General features: G+C 34.1%; 1 protein-coding gene across 4 annotated transcripts in view; it reads left to right on the top strand.

Moving 5' to 3' along the window:
- The window catches only part of LOC150108420 (uncharacterized), a 167,134-nt gene extending 154,291 nt beyond the window's left edge, over window positions 1-12,843 (top strand). For 3 of the 4 annotated variants that reach the window (XM_090390772.1, XM_090390770.1, XM_090390773.1), the window contains one exon: window positions 12,114-12,843. In XM_090390772.1, the coding sequence (XP_090246898.1) occupies window positions 12,114-12,389 (276 nt within the window). In that variant the 3' untranslated portion in view covers window positions 12,390-12,843. The remainder of the gene's footprint in view (window positions 1-12,113) is intronic. The other variant, XR_016548133.1, reaches the window with a different exon arrangement.
- Window positions 12,844-14,976: the final 2,133 nt, after the last annotated feature.

Here is a 14,976-nt window from a genome sequence, read left to right as displayed (position 1 = left end):
TAACATCATTAAAATATGGGATGAACGTTTATATAGAATGTTAGAAGACCTTAAAAAAGAATCTTAACGCTAGACCCTAAACCTTCTCTTTGGTTACACTGTGTAGATAATATTTTCACTGATGGGAATGATCCAGAATCAGAGCTCCTTTTCTTTCTACATAAAATTAATAATTTACATCCTTGAATAAAATTTACTTCAGAGAAACAATCATCAGGAAAAATGCATTTTCTAGATGTATACATTAAACCTGATGGATCACTTTCAATTTCTATCTACCATAAACGAACTTTTACAGGTCATCGTGTTCCTATTTCATCTGCTGCCATCCATCTCAGAAATATGGAATTAAAATCTTTGGTATCTAGGTCATGTAAAATTTTCTCCTCAGAAATATCTCTTCAACAAGAATCAAAAACCATCAAGCAAATTGCCCTACTTAAACAGTGACCAAAAATTGCATGTAAAATCTTCAGTTTCTGTTGTTTTCCTCCAAAGAACGTAGAGGTCTGCAGAACTTGTATTCTTTAAATTGAAGGTGTTTCTCAATGAATTGAAAAGATTTTGAAAAAATTCCAAAACCTTTTATGACCAAAACCTCTTACCTTTTTTCCAAAAGACAAGCTGTCACCATTTCTTCTGCCTTGTGTTTACCAGGTACCATGTTCTTGTAACTTGTCTTATTTTGGTCAGATGGAAAGATTAGTCAAAAAAACATATTTAAGGACACCAGCCAGATGTGGCTGGTGCTCTAATCCATATCCAGTTTATCATGCCTCATAAATCTGATCTAGCTCAGCATAATATTGATAACATTAACCATTGGATTCAATTGGATTATACCAAACATTTGCATAACTCTGTTTAAATTTGAATGATTATTCAAAGAAAGAACTAAAACATTATGCCATCATCCTAATTTAAATTGTAATAACTGCCTTTTTCTTCCAAAAATTTGAGAAATTGTTATCCTCAGTTGCATTAAATAATTTTATTTATTTTTTTAAATATATACATATTTCTTAGTATTTTATCTTAGCTACTATGTATTACATGCTTGCATGAAAGGATCCTGTTGTAACGCATGCATTTTTCTATTCTTTTATTCAAATTTCTATTATTGTTCTTCAGCTCTCATTAGTGATGTTTTACAATAATTAAAACAAAGTGTTTGTGTTTAATAAATATTAAATTTTTTACTGTGGCAGACATCGTTATGGTTTAAAATCGAGTTGCGAAGAGGACAGCTCCTTTTCTATGGCTTGACCTTCTCTTACAGCGAATCTCAACCTCATGTTCTATGGAACTATATTGGTGCCAGTTGGGATGACTTCATCATTCCTGTACCTCTTTTCCATGGTCTGATGCTCTTTTTTTCCAAACCCCTCCATCCAAATAATTGAAATAATCCTTATTGAAACAAAGGCTTTCACTCCAAACTCCAATCTCTGGTTCTCTAGCAAGCATGCCAAAGCAATCCAAGATAAAAATTTGGCATACATTCAATGGCTAAAGTTACTGATTTTTTGTTATTAAAGTTACAAAAATGAATTACACAAAAATTTTCAATGCAACACTTTGTGTACATTCAACATAAGATTTTTCTAGTTTAAACAAAAAAGACTACTTATGACATGAGAGGAACAACATTTTTCACATATTATGAGAGGTTGAAGACATCAAATATTTCAGATAAAGTATGACTTCTAATGCACAAACTAAATTCCAAAGTGGAGACTATAAGGAGCCTTTCTAAGGGCTTTCAACTAAAGTTGAATTACCTGTCACATGGAAGTTTCCCTCCCACAAAACAGGCAAACCAGTTAGAGAATACACATACAGTTAATAGAAATAATGCAGCTTCTCAGCCTTTGTTGCTTTGGGCATAATTCCAACAAAATGAAGTGGAGATAAATGGGGAGAGGAAGGAATTTAAAAAAATTACATTTAATGACTATCATTAATAATCCTCAGTATACAGCAAATGAATAACACTTATTTTAAACTTTTAAGCTTTAAAATATAAAATCTTCCTGAATTTATCCATTCTTTTCAGTGTGAAAAACAACTTTTCAAATCATCTGATCTCATTAATCTCAAACCACCTCAATAACATAACTAGCATGGGGGGGGGGGGGACATGTTATGTTATTCTAAGTAATTTGCTATAAATCGCTGTTATATGGATTTGTGTTTTTATGAAGTTGACATTAGAAAATCAGCTTCAGACATATAAGTACAGAATACATAATTTCATGCTGGCTTCTTTTGTTCTGAGTTTTATCTAAGCTCACATATTTTGCTCAAAATATGCGAGATTAGATTGCTAAAATTACTACAAATTTAAAACTATTAAAATTTTTAAATTAAATAATAATCAAGATTTTATATATATATATTTTTTTTTATTTTATTTTTTTTTTATTATTTTTTTTTTTGGTGTCACAAAATACTTATTTTCTTTTTCATGTGTCAGCACTAATGTGAGACATTGTGGACATGAGCAAAGATCTAGATTTTTTTCTTACTCACTGTGTATGGCACCATTATTACCATTATACATTAGATAATGATGGTGCTATTTAAAACTGGTTTGAACAACTGAATATCAGAACTAAAAACAGGTGCTGTCAATATAAAAGAAGTCTGGCAGAAAAACTAGAGAAGTACTACATTGACATTTAGTGAGACAGACTTTTGATTAGCAGGCAGTTTCAAAGTTTTTTCACTTGGTTATACTATAAATTATCCTTTATCCAAGTGTAAGCAAACAAAGTTTGCATATGAAGTCATTTCATGACTGGGCTACTTGTATATGGCTAATGACTTCACATCAGTTGGGTCTGGCTCCCACTATTGAGACCGCAATAAAGGTTGAAACTGGTCTAGCCAGTGGCCCTTCCCATAATGCAATACATATCCATAAGGATATGCATTATGAGATACCAAGACTGAAGTGATGCAGATGTCATATTTCCATATACAAGTAACCAAAAGGTGTCACACCTTATTACTAAAATACTCTGAATTAGAGACAGATATTGGAATTTTTTTCACTTGGTTATACTATAAATTAAAGATACCAATCATCCTTTATCCATCTTGGTATCATTTCTGGATCTGGCTCTCACTGATGAGACCTCAATAAAGGTCAAAACCAGTCTGGATAGTGGCCTTTCCCATAATGCATAGCATCATACATGTCTATAAGGATATGTGCATTGCATTATGGGATACCAAGACAATTGATGTAAAGTTATTAGCTTCTATATACAAGTAGCCTAGTCATGAAGTGACTTCATGTGCAAACTTTGTTTGCTTACACTTGGATAAAGGATAAAACCAAGAATATAATTTCTTGGTATCTTTAATTTTAAGGCAATTTCAAGTTGAATGATAATGATATTATTATTATTACTACGTGATACCGCCAGGGAGTCGAACAACTCATTGAGGAAGGACACCTACTCTACATTTCTCTGTCTCCACCACTCAATCCACCAACTACAACTAACCTCAACTGCACCATCTACTGCCCACCACCACCACCACCACCACTAGTATTTCCACAGACAATAAAAAACATCCATACCCGCGGCAGGATTCGAACCCGCAGCCTTTTGGCTGAGGAGCGGATAAACTAACCGCTCGGCCAACCAGGCTGGCTAAAACAATTAATGTCAAGTCATTAGCCTCTATATACAAGTAGCCCAGTCATAAAGTGACTTCATTACTGGGCTACTTGTATATAGAGGTATGAACACATTTTTTTCAAAATGAGGAATTGGATCATGAAACTTATTTGTGTCCAGGATCCCCCCCAAAAAAAGGCTTTCCTAAGAAAAAAATAAAGACTTATTTTGAGTCATTAGAGAAAGTAGCTGAAGTTGGTCCTTGTTGAAGATCTAAACAGCAGGGTGGGAAATGAAAACCAGAAATATAGGAATGTTTTGGAAGAATCAGGAGAAAAGCACAAGGTTTATAATAATGGTAAGTAATTGGTAGATTTCTGTTCAGGATACAAACTAGTTATCACTAACATATTCCAGCAGAGAGAGAGAGGAAACAGTATCTTATTGACAGTGTTATTGTGGACAGTGACATGCTAATTCAGGATACAATAATATACAGGAGATTTGAAAGCGATCACTATTTAGGTTTTGAACAAGATTAAAATGAATATCCTATTGAAAATAAAAATACATAAGAAAGTTTTAAAAAGTATTCAAGTCAAGCAGCTTTCAGAGTGAATTGTAGATTTAAATATACAAATATTATTGGAGAAAAAGTGAAACAGTTTGAAAACAAGAACCAAACAATGGAATTAGTGGCAAAATCTGAAAAAAAAAATTGATTGATCAGCCAGGGAAGCATGTGATAAGATTGTTTGTATCGTTAATGAACAAATTAAACAGCAGTGGTCCAAGAACAGATCCTTATTCAATATATTCAGATATGTCCAAAAAATTTCCTTCAGTTTATCTAGTGCATTTAGTAACTACTTTTCTGATCAGCAATTCTTAAAAAAAATTTTAAATATATTAATGTACTGCATTTCTGGTCCAAAAAATTATCCAAAAAAACTGCTTTGACCACTCTTTATGACATTTCTATATATTTTCCATTTATTTTCTATATAAATCCTCATCTAAAGTATGCCATTATTTAAGGATCTCTGAGGAAGTGCTGAATTTATCAAATGGACCTCATTAAAAATAATTTGAATATCCTTATATTGGAATAATAAGCATTAAACATAGATGGTCTAAATGAACAGATCACAAATGTTATAGGTGATTTTTAAAAATGTTTTTTGTTATGAAATAAAATTTTAATTTTTATTAAATATAAGGATGATTGTTATAAAAAAATAAATAAATGAATGAATAAAAAATAAATTAATAGATATCAATATGTGATCAAAATAACTAAGTTTTCTGTTTATCAGGGGACTGATAAAACTATATTACATCAGATAGGACTATTCAATTAGTACTACACTTTTATATTCATTTCCACACTTATGGTCTTTTTTCATTACTTCTATATTTTACCCACAGTTGCACATATTTCTTTTGTGAGTTATTTCTTCTTGCCAAAGAATTGTTTCTTAAAACTTTTTGACAATCATCTATTAGAATTTTGTTGAAAGCTTTTTCTAGATGGAGCATTCAGAGAAAATGTCGCATCATTATGTGATCATTTATTGAAATAAGCCATGCTGCTCATTAGCTAATCTGTTAAGTATGTTTAACTAATTTATCCATTGCAATGTTGTACTTAAAAGAATTCCCTTGTCATTTACTAGGAGTTTTTTCACCTTTTTATCTATAGTTATTATTATTATTATTATTATTATTAGTTACCTCCAGGGAGTCCAAAGACTCATCGAGGGAGGGCATCTACTCTACAACTCTGCTTCCACCACTCACAATCCACCAACCGACCGCAACTACATCAACGCCATCTACCACCGACCACCACTAGTATTTCCACAGACAATCACAAACATCCATGCCCACGGCGGGATTCGAACCCGCAGCCTCTTGACTGTTATATGACTATAACATGACTATTATATTAGTCTTTGATTCTTCTCTTACATATTTCTTGTGTCTGCATATTTTAATGTCATCATTTACGATATCTTTTTGAAAAATTTTCTATTCTTTAAGCTTTTTAATTGTGTCTAGTATTGTGTTTTTACCAATGATGATTTTTATCAGTATGTGTTATTAAAATTTCATCTTGTTTGTTCATTGTCCAGTTTTTCAAGATGACACATAATTTAGTTTTTACACTTTCATACTTCATGTATTTATCTCATAACATCTTTCATAACTCATATCTCATAATGTCAATATTTCCATAATTGTTCTGCATCAGTAATTAATGTTAAGAGTAATTCTGTTGTATTACTAGAAATTAGGATTTTGTGTTTAAATATGATGAGTGTTAATTAACAATACCTAGGATATTTTCATATTTGTGCACTTTGATAACTCCATTGCAAGAAAGTAGCCTAACTTACTATGGACAGAAAGGTCTTTTTGACTTGCAAAAATGTTTATGTTTAAAAAAAATCAATTCAATTTTTAAGCTAGTTTATTTAACAGCATTGATTCATAACACAGAATAATAAGAAAATAATTAATATTTATTATTAGCTGATATTTTGCTGATATTATATCCAGCATCTTTGGAGCTAAAGAACAGTTTGTTATGGTACACGAAACAACAATTTGATATAACTGTGGGACCAGTTTAATAAATTTGTAACGAGCAACACAAGGAACTAAAGTCCTAATTGCCACCATTTATTGTTGGGTGTATATAGAGAGAAAATAAGTATTAATTTGGTCTTAAAATGATTGCCTCCTAGATTTTAGGTAAATTGATACAGCCATACTTGTTGAGGTTTGGAGTATGTTTTGAAGCTCCTGCTGCTGATTCCAAAAACAATCTCTCTGACTTATGACTTCTATGTAGCACTTTTGTTTTCTTCCATTTAATCCTGTGTGAAGGAGTATCCAAGGCACTGTCTGCTAGTCCTGACTTGCCATAGCAAAAGTGCCAAATGCATTTTTTATGCTGTCCAAGGCAGATACCAACAGTTCTTCTGTCTGTCTGTCCATAGTAAGTTAGGTCACAAGAACAGGGCACTTCAGGGAGTCCTGGTTCTAATAAAGAAGTGAGTTTGTACTTAGGTGAAGAGATGAGAGTTGCCAATTTGGCGTATGGTTTAAATTTGGTGTGTAGCTGATATTTATTAAGCACTCTTGATATCTTTTCAGATGTACCTTGAATGTATGTGTAATAGGCAATGGAAGGGGGGGGTCCCCCACAAAGCATTTAGTATTAGATACATTGTCAATGTATTTAAATAGCCAACACCTTAAAATCCACTTCACAACAGAACAGGAAGTTAATGATTGAATGTCCTTTCTAGATACACACTAATCACACTGCTCCCTGGTGGTTCATTATCTATTTCTGTTTATAGAAAACCCACACATAGGGAGATATGTACAAACATTCACATCATCATCCAGCTCAACAATATGGTATCCTAAAAACACTAACTCACAGAGCTGGAAGATGTTGGATGTAATGTCAACGAAACATCAGCTAATAAGTTAATAAATATTAATTATTTTCTTTATTAAAATAAAGAGCCAAAAGGCTTCACTTTGATGATGCAAAATTTATAAAAATCAAGTGGATAGTAGATCCAGCATTATTTTAAAGCTGAATGTAGAAACTATGAAAGTTTTGTACAATTAAGTTGACCAGAGAGTTTACGGGAATACGCCTGCCGACATTTACAATTCACCATAGCATGGACCACTTTAGAAAAACACATGCTGCCAGGCATCCATATGTGCTTTTCTAATTTGTTCTATTTTTTTAAGGTTTCACTGGTCTTACAGCTGTTTCGAACTGGTTGGTTCTCTTCAGACACCAGGCAGAAACCTTAAGAGAGCAAAAACTCTCTTCCAGTACTAAGGAACTTGAAATGTCAGAGAGGTGTATTTTTCGTAAGCGAACTCTTGGTCAGTGCATAAAAGTAAATAAAGAGCCAAAAGGCTTCAGTTCGACGATGCAAAATTTCAAGTTCATTAGTATCGAAAGAGAGTTTTTACTTTCTTAAAGTTTCTTCCGAGTTTAGCTCCCGGTGAGGGGGTGGCGGTGGGGGCTTAAGATTTCAGAGAGTTTGCCTTGAGAGAGAGTCTTGACTCTCTTGAGTCTCCGGGAAAAGTGTTTTTCGACGTGGTTCATATGGGGCTTCATCAGTGGATGCTTTTCTCTAGAATATGAATGGTTCTGCTCAGTGGTAGGGTGAGTCTGTCATTGAGTGGAACCAATGCTGAGTTGGACAATCTTTCAGTCACTCATAGGGAGTGGTGTGGGGGAATCGCCTAATTTTTAGAGAGGGCTTTACTTAAGTATCTGCTTGGTCTCTGAGGAAAACCAACTAGTTCGAAACAGCTGTCAGGCCAGTGAAACCTTAAAAAAATGGACCAAATTAGAAAGCGAATATACGGACGCCTGGGCAACATGCTTGGGCGACTTGTAAATGCTGGCAGACATATTCCCGTAAGTTCTCTGGTCAACTTATTTGTACGAAACTTTCATAGTTTCTACATTCAGCATTTGAAATAATGCTGGATCTTAATATCCACTTGATTTTTATAAATTATTTTCTTATTATTCTCTGAATCAGTAACGTTAAATAAACTAGCACGTACTGCCAACACAAGCCTTTCTACTCATTTTTTATTAATTTTCTTTATTTCATACTGTGAGCATACAGCAAATGAAAATATGTTGGCAAGTAGCAGTGAAGTGCCACTTTCTATATGCCATATTGAGAATCACATTGGATTAAGAGCTAAAAGTGAAAACAATGAATAAATGATTGGTTTAATATGCTTCCTGGAAAAAGGAAGATTATTTTAATTATTAAAAAAGTATACATTTTTAAATAGCAGGAATAAAAAATATAAAAAAATGTGGAGTCTGCTTACTCTATGGGAGGTATAATAATATACCCTAGAAATAAATACATATGTTTGTTAAAACAAATACCAATAACATTTGCAATAGCCACAGGACTATTGCTTCGGGTTTTCCAACCCAAACTACTCTGAACTGCCATTCCCTAACTAAGCCCTACTCCATCCTCCTTTAGAGCTTATACTTAAGCCCAAAATAAATGCAAAAAAAAAAAAAAAATCAGTGCTTCCAAAACAGATTTGAAAAAGCAAAAAAAAGCAGGAAACCAGCAGTCTGTCATTTGGACAGACTGCTAGTTTTTTGGTCTCTCACCAAAGCAACTAGTCTTAACTTCTGCCCAACATTATTCTCATCCCTATCATATCCAGATGGCTCTATTGCATCATCACCCACAATCAATCTCCTGGCTTCACACTTTGCTTCCAATGCATGCATAACTGACAACGGTAAATGCCCCCAACAATTCCAGATGCCCAATATACAATTCCCCCTATATCCTTTTGCCAGAAAGAGATCAGAAAAATACTGTACAAATTAGACACAAATGTCTCCTGTCCCTGATGGCATTCCTCCAGTTGTCCTGAAAGCTTGTGCACCAGAACTGACTCCTATCCTATGTTGCCTATATATGCTCTCTTACTTCACTGGTATCTATTATTGGATCCTACTTCGTCTCAATCTATACTTTGGATCCGATATTTAGTTATTACGATGTTCTTAACCAAAAAAATAGTTGCTAGTTGATTTCTAATGCAAATATAGAGAAAATTTATATTTATAGACTGCACCACTCTATATCTGAATTAGTTCAAGAATTGAAGATAAATCAACCCTCAACTATTTCTCCTTAATATATATACTGGCCGAGAATATTTAACTTACTTAATTTACTTGCTTTGGTTCGAATATTTTATGAATGGTGCAGTAAAAGAGATTCAGGCAAAATACAACTTTTGATTAACAAAAACAAACATTTAATTTTAAAATCACAAATTTTACACTTAACTTCAAATCAGTAATTAAGATATCACAAACATTTTAGCTCCTCAGATAAATTCAATCATACAACTCATACAATGGTAAATCTGTATCTCACTTTTTATAACTGTAAACACTTAAACAGTATACGGCACTCATTAAATAAATCTTCTAAGCAATAACTGAATTGATCATCGGTCACTATACACATAAACAAACGTTCTTGCATGAAGTACTACTGATCACTCATAAAATAAGGCAATGCACAATAATTCTTTATCTTGAGGTTTAATATGCACAGTTGTTCATTCCTCCTGCATTCAAATAATTCTTTAGGCACTATAATTCAAAACACAGCTAATGGTAAACTTCAATTTTACAGCCTCTACTATTCTCTAGTTACTCGATGCTTTATTTCAAGATTCTGTGTGTCCTTGACAGGTCGGCCCTGAAATTAAATCCCAACTCAAGTATCGCTAGTCTATTTAATAGTCTCTCAGCTGTTTTTCCATAGCCATAACTATTATTCTACAACTTATTTGCTAACTGCTTCTCGACTGGTAGACTTAAATTATCTGCTTGAGTGACTTGCCGACTCTCTAATATTGCACTATGATTCCCGAATGCTCTGATTCCAACCTAATGCCAATCCTCTCCTTTCTCTCTCTCTCTCTCTCTCTCTCTCTTGATCGATCTAATCTCCCCCTTTTTTCAGTGTTCTTCCCTTTTTATATCCATTCTTCCTGCCTAAATTATTCTCATGATCTAAAACTCTTTTCAATAAACCTTCTCCTCACGTTCTGTTCCAAACTCGTGCAAGCTATCTAACATACGTTTCCATGACAACAAAACAAAATATAATAAAATTGAGCTATTGCATAATGTTAAACTTCTACCAACAGGAATAAATAGAGAATATTTACATTTCAATTAATGCACAGTTAAATTATCAAATATAAGTTCTTATAATATTAACATAGTAATAAATAAAATAGCTTAATAATATTTAATACAGTCTTTTCATTATTAATACATATATCTTTGAATAAATAATTAGATATTAGACAAAATTAAAGTAGTTATATGAATATTAAATTGTAAAATAAGTTGTTTACATTAAATAATATTTACAAGTCTAGCTTTTGTGATGGAAGATCTTGTTGGATTCTGAACCAAATAATAATTACTCTAATCTCTACATAATCAGAATCCAACACTATCCCACAGCCTGGAAATTGGCCTATATTCAACCCATTCCCAAGAAGGGCAACAAGTCTCTGCCATCCAACTACTGCCCATCTCGCTCACCTCAATCCTGTCTAAAGTAATGGAAAAAAATCATCAATTCCCAACTCCTACAATACCTTGAAGGCACCCACCTAATAAACGACCACCAGTATGGATTCCATCATTGCCAAATCAACAGGAGCTCTACTTACATATGTCACCCATCTCTGGACCATGGAGAAGTTTGGCGAATCTTAAGTAGTTGCACTTGATATCTCCAAAGCTTTTGATTGGGTCTGGCACAAAGGCTTACTAAGCAAACTACATAATTTGGTCTGTAGTTGGATTGCCAGCTTTCTCTGGACAAACACTATGTGTGATGGTGGATGATTCCTTATCCTCTCACCATTCAATGACGGGGTTTCACAAGGTTCTGTCCTCTCACCAGCCCTCTTCCTACTATATATTAATGATCTACTTCAGTTGACCTCCAACCCAATACAGTTTTGCAAATGACAGTACATTGCACTCCTTCCTTTCATTTGATAAACCTTACTCTACACAACTCACCTTAATCTACAGAACATCAACCATCACTTCCCTCAATTCTGATCTCGAATCCATCCTCCAATGGGGATTCAGATAACCTCATCAATTTTAATGCTAATAAAACCCAGTTCTGTCTTTCTCATAAAAAAAGAACCACCTTCTCCCAGTATTATTTTTGACAATAACCAAATTTCCAGACAATTTGAGATTAATTTCTCTTCTTGGAATTGCCCTGATCCAAGCCTCTCCTGGCATAAACACATCACAACCATTGTATCTTCAGCTTCTAAAAACTAGGATTTCTCTTTTGCTCAAGACTTTATACAAATCACAAATCTGCCTAGCTATTGAACATTGCTCTCGGTGGGGCCCCCTAAAAGCTCCCTGAAAATGCTTGCCTCAATACAGAGGAGAGCAATTAGATTTATTAATGACCCATCTCTTACCAACTCACTCCCCCACTTTTGCACAGACATTTGGTTTCCACATTATGCGTATTCTACAAATATTTCCATGGGAAATGTTCATCTGAAATAGCATCCATAATTCCCACACTTAGTACTATGCTCGTTGGAACATAGTACTAAGTGTACATAGTACCTTGAAACTCACAGAACAAGTTTCTTTTCCTCCTCTTCCATCCCTGCAACTACTGTATTGTGGAATTGTAAAAAAAAAAAAAAAAAGAAATCTTAATGTTTATTAATGTTTTATTATTGAGCTTTAATAGGAATAAGTGTCATCTAAAGAGTATTTTTATTGCTCTCTTCTTAAGGAAAATTATGAATTGAACTGTATTCCTTGTATGCAATGAAACGATCAACTTAATTTGTATATTTTAGGATTGCAGTCCTCCAGCCTATCTTGATGTTATACAAAAAACTCGTCCTCTTCCTATATTTCGGCGAATATCTGCTGATGATGTACTTTGTCATTCCTCAGATAACAATCTTCATCCTCAGGCACTGTGTCATCCACACTTCCAGCATGCAGAAAACTGGGGACTCAGCTCTCAACAGCATATTGCTTCCTCTAGTTCCATGGTGCCAAAGTCTAATATGCCTTTACGGTGTGCAGAAAATGCATCATATGATAATTCGGGTTATGAAGATAAGTGATATTGACAAATATTTTCAGCACTATCTCTGTATTGCCAAAAGTTCACTGTGCCTTCATATTGCAGAAAATTCTTCACACTAATCCACTTTATGATGATAAGTGATATTTACTTAATTGCTTCCATGAAATCTTCCACCACTGAAGTGATTTTATTATTGGCTAAATTAAATCTATGAATTTAACTTTGTAAATATTAACTTGAAAAGATTGAAAGCTGTGGTGCGTTGAGGACAGCTGTACGAGACTACACTTCAGAATTACTATTATGTGTTTGATAAAGTATTTTAAATATTTTTATAAATGTGAAATCACGTTATTTATATTCTTATGTTTAATGGAAATGTAATAGTGGTTATTATATTTTTGTTATGAATTTTAAACATTTGTAGTGAAATTTGTATAGTATTGCAACAGTTTTCAGTATTAACATAATCCTCAGTTCCTTTATCTTCATTTAAGTCTCTGATATTATTTGTAATTATTCTTAAAAACATACACACACACTTTGGATGGAAATATATAGGTTCAAATCCTTTTTAGAACCTACAGAACATTTATAAGGGCATTTTAAGTGGAAGTGACTTAGCCAATCTTATGTGGAAGGAGAAGGTTAACTTTTTTTTTCTTTGCTCAGTTCTTCAGTCATTCATGTTAACTATTAAAAGATATATATATGTGTGTGTGTGTGTGTGTGTGTGTGTGACAATTTATCATGTTGAAGATCACCACTAAAATTATGGCAAGGGATCCTCCTGCAGAAAACTTGTTCTTCTCCAAAACAAAACAAAACAAAAAAAGGCTGGACAACAAAGTTATAGACATAATACACTCCCTTCATTCTGCATAATAGCATATACTTTGAACTTTCAAAATTTGACATTATAAGTTGTACTTTCTTCCATTTGATGGCATTATTTATCATTCAGCGTTGCTGTTTTTTTATGATAATCTTGCCTGAAAAAAATTGGAAAATTATTACGTTATTACTATTATTTGGACTAAGAGTTAGCTAAATAAAACAATTCTGCTCCAGTAATCAAACAACATAATATTTCAGTTCTATAATCAAAAAGCATCTTTTGTTTTTTTAATTTAATTTTATTATTAAGAGAGACCTCCAGGGAGTCAGGGACTCATTGACGGAGGCCACATACCACCCTACCCATATCAGCTGTCATATCTGTTCTTGAATTCATTCACACTACTTGTCCACGTTGTCCAATGGCAATCCATTCCAATCACACTCCTCTATGAGAGAAACATCTAGCTCTCACCCCTTCTTGATGGCATTCATTCTCAACTTCCAAGACTGTCCCCTCGTCCTTTTCACACATTTAAAATTAAATGTTCCATTTACTGATTGATATCCTGTATGACCTTTCAGAAGTTTGTCTCAATCATATCACCCCTCTTTCCCTAGTTTTCCTAGTGTTTGCAGGCTACTAATTCTCAGTCTCTCTTTATAATCAGTATTCCACAATCCTGATATCATTTTTAACACTCCTTTGCACTCTTTCTCTCTCTCTCTCTCTCTCTCCCTCTCTCTCTCTCTCTACTGTATCAGAATCACCACAGACATCAGGAAACCAGACCTGCATATGATTGTCCAAGTGAAATCTTATCAAGGCTTGTAAAGGAATCAAAATGACTTCCTTATCTTTACACAAGATTCATTTCAATGTTACAGTTATCCTCTGAGTTTATTATTACGGGCGACTCCAAGGAGTCCTTAGACTCATCGAGGGAGGCCCTAAACATCATGTCCATCACAACTATTCGACATTCACACAGTATCTATCAAAGTATCATATACTTTGCCAAGTATATGATACTTTGTATCATTCACTGTCATAGCACCCACAACAGACTCTGGCAGCATGTTCCGCTCATTCATCACTCTAAAAGTAAAAAACCCGGCTCTAACACCCCTGCTAACCACACTCTTACCAAGCTTCCATAGCTTCCATGGATGGCCCCTAGTCCTCCCACTACCAGTCCTGTTCTCAAAAATATCCACTGAATTAATCCTATAGAAACCCTTCAGCAATTTGAATGTCTCCCCTTTTCTGCCTATCAACCAATTTCTGCAACCCACAAATCTTCAACCTGTTATCATAAGGTTGATTCCATAACCTGCTATCATCTTGGTCACTCACCTCTGGAACCTCTCAACCTCCTCCTCATCAGGAAGAAACCTAGGTGACCAGATCTGGGCACAGTTGTCGAGATGGGGTCTTATCAAGGTTCGATACAGAAGAACAATAACTTGCTTATCTCTGCTCATCAAAGTATTCTTCAGCATCCAAGTGATTTGATGAGCTGATTTAGCCACTTTTGCAATATGCCCCCTAAACTTCAACTCCCTATCCACCAACACTCCCAAGTCCCTGGCCTCATCAATCTCCTGGAGTACAGTTCCACCAATGTGATATACTGCTGCTAATCTTTTCATCCCAAAATGCATAACCTTACATTTTGACACATTAAATCGACATCCATTCTCCTTAGCCCAGACCTCCAATCTATCCAAATCATCCTACAAAATTTTGACATCTTCTGCATTCACTATTGCCCTACCCAACTTTG

The sequence above is a fragment of the Typopeltis vanoorti genome, chromosome 3 (assembly GCF_054136105.1).
Source record: "Typopeltis vanoorti isolate ZY-2024b chromosome 3, IOZ_Tvanoo_1.0, whole genome shotgun sequence".
In the NCBI taxonomy this organism is placed as follows: domain Eukaryota; kingdom Metazoa; phylum Arthropoda; class Arachnida; order Uropygi; family Thelyphonidae; genus Typopeltis; species Typopeltis vanoorti.
Note: the sequence above shows the minus strand (reverse complement) of the source record. Positions and strands in the feature narration are given on the sequence as shown.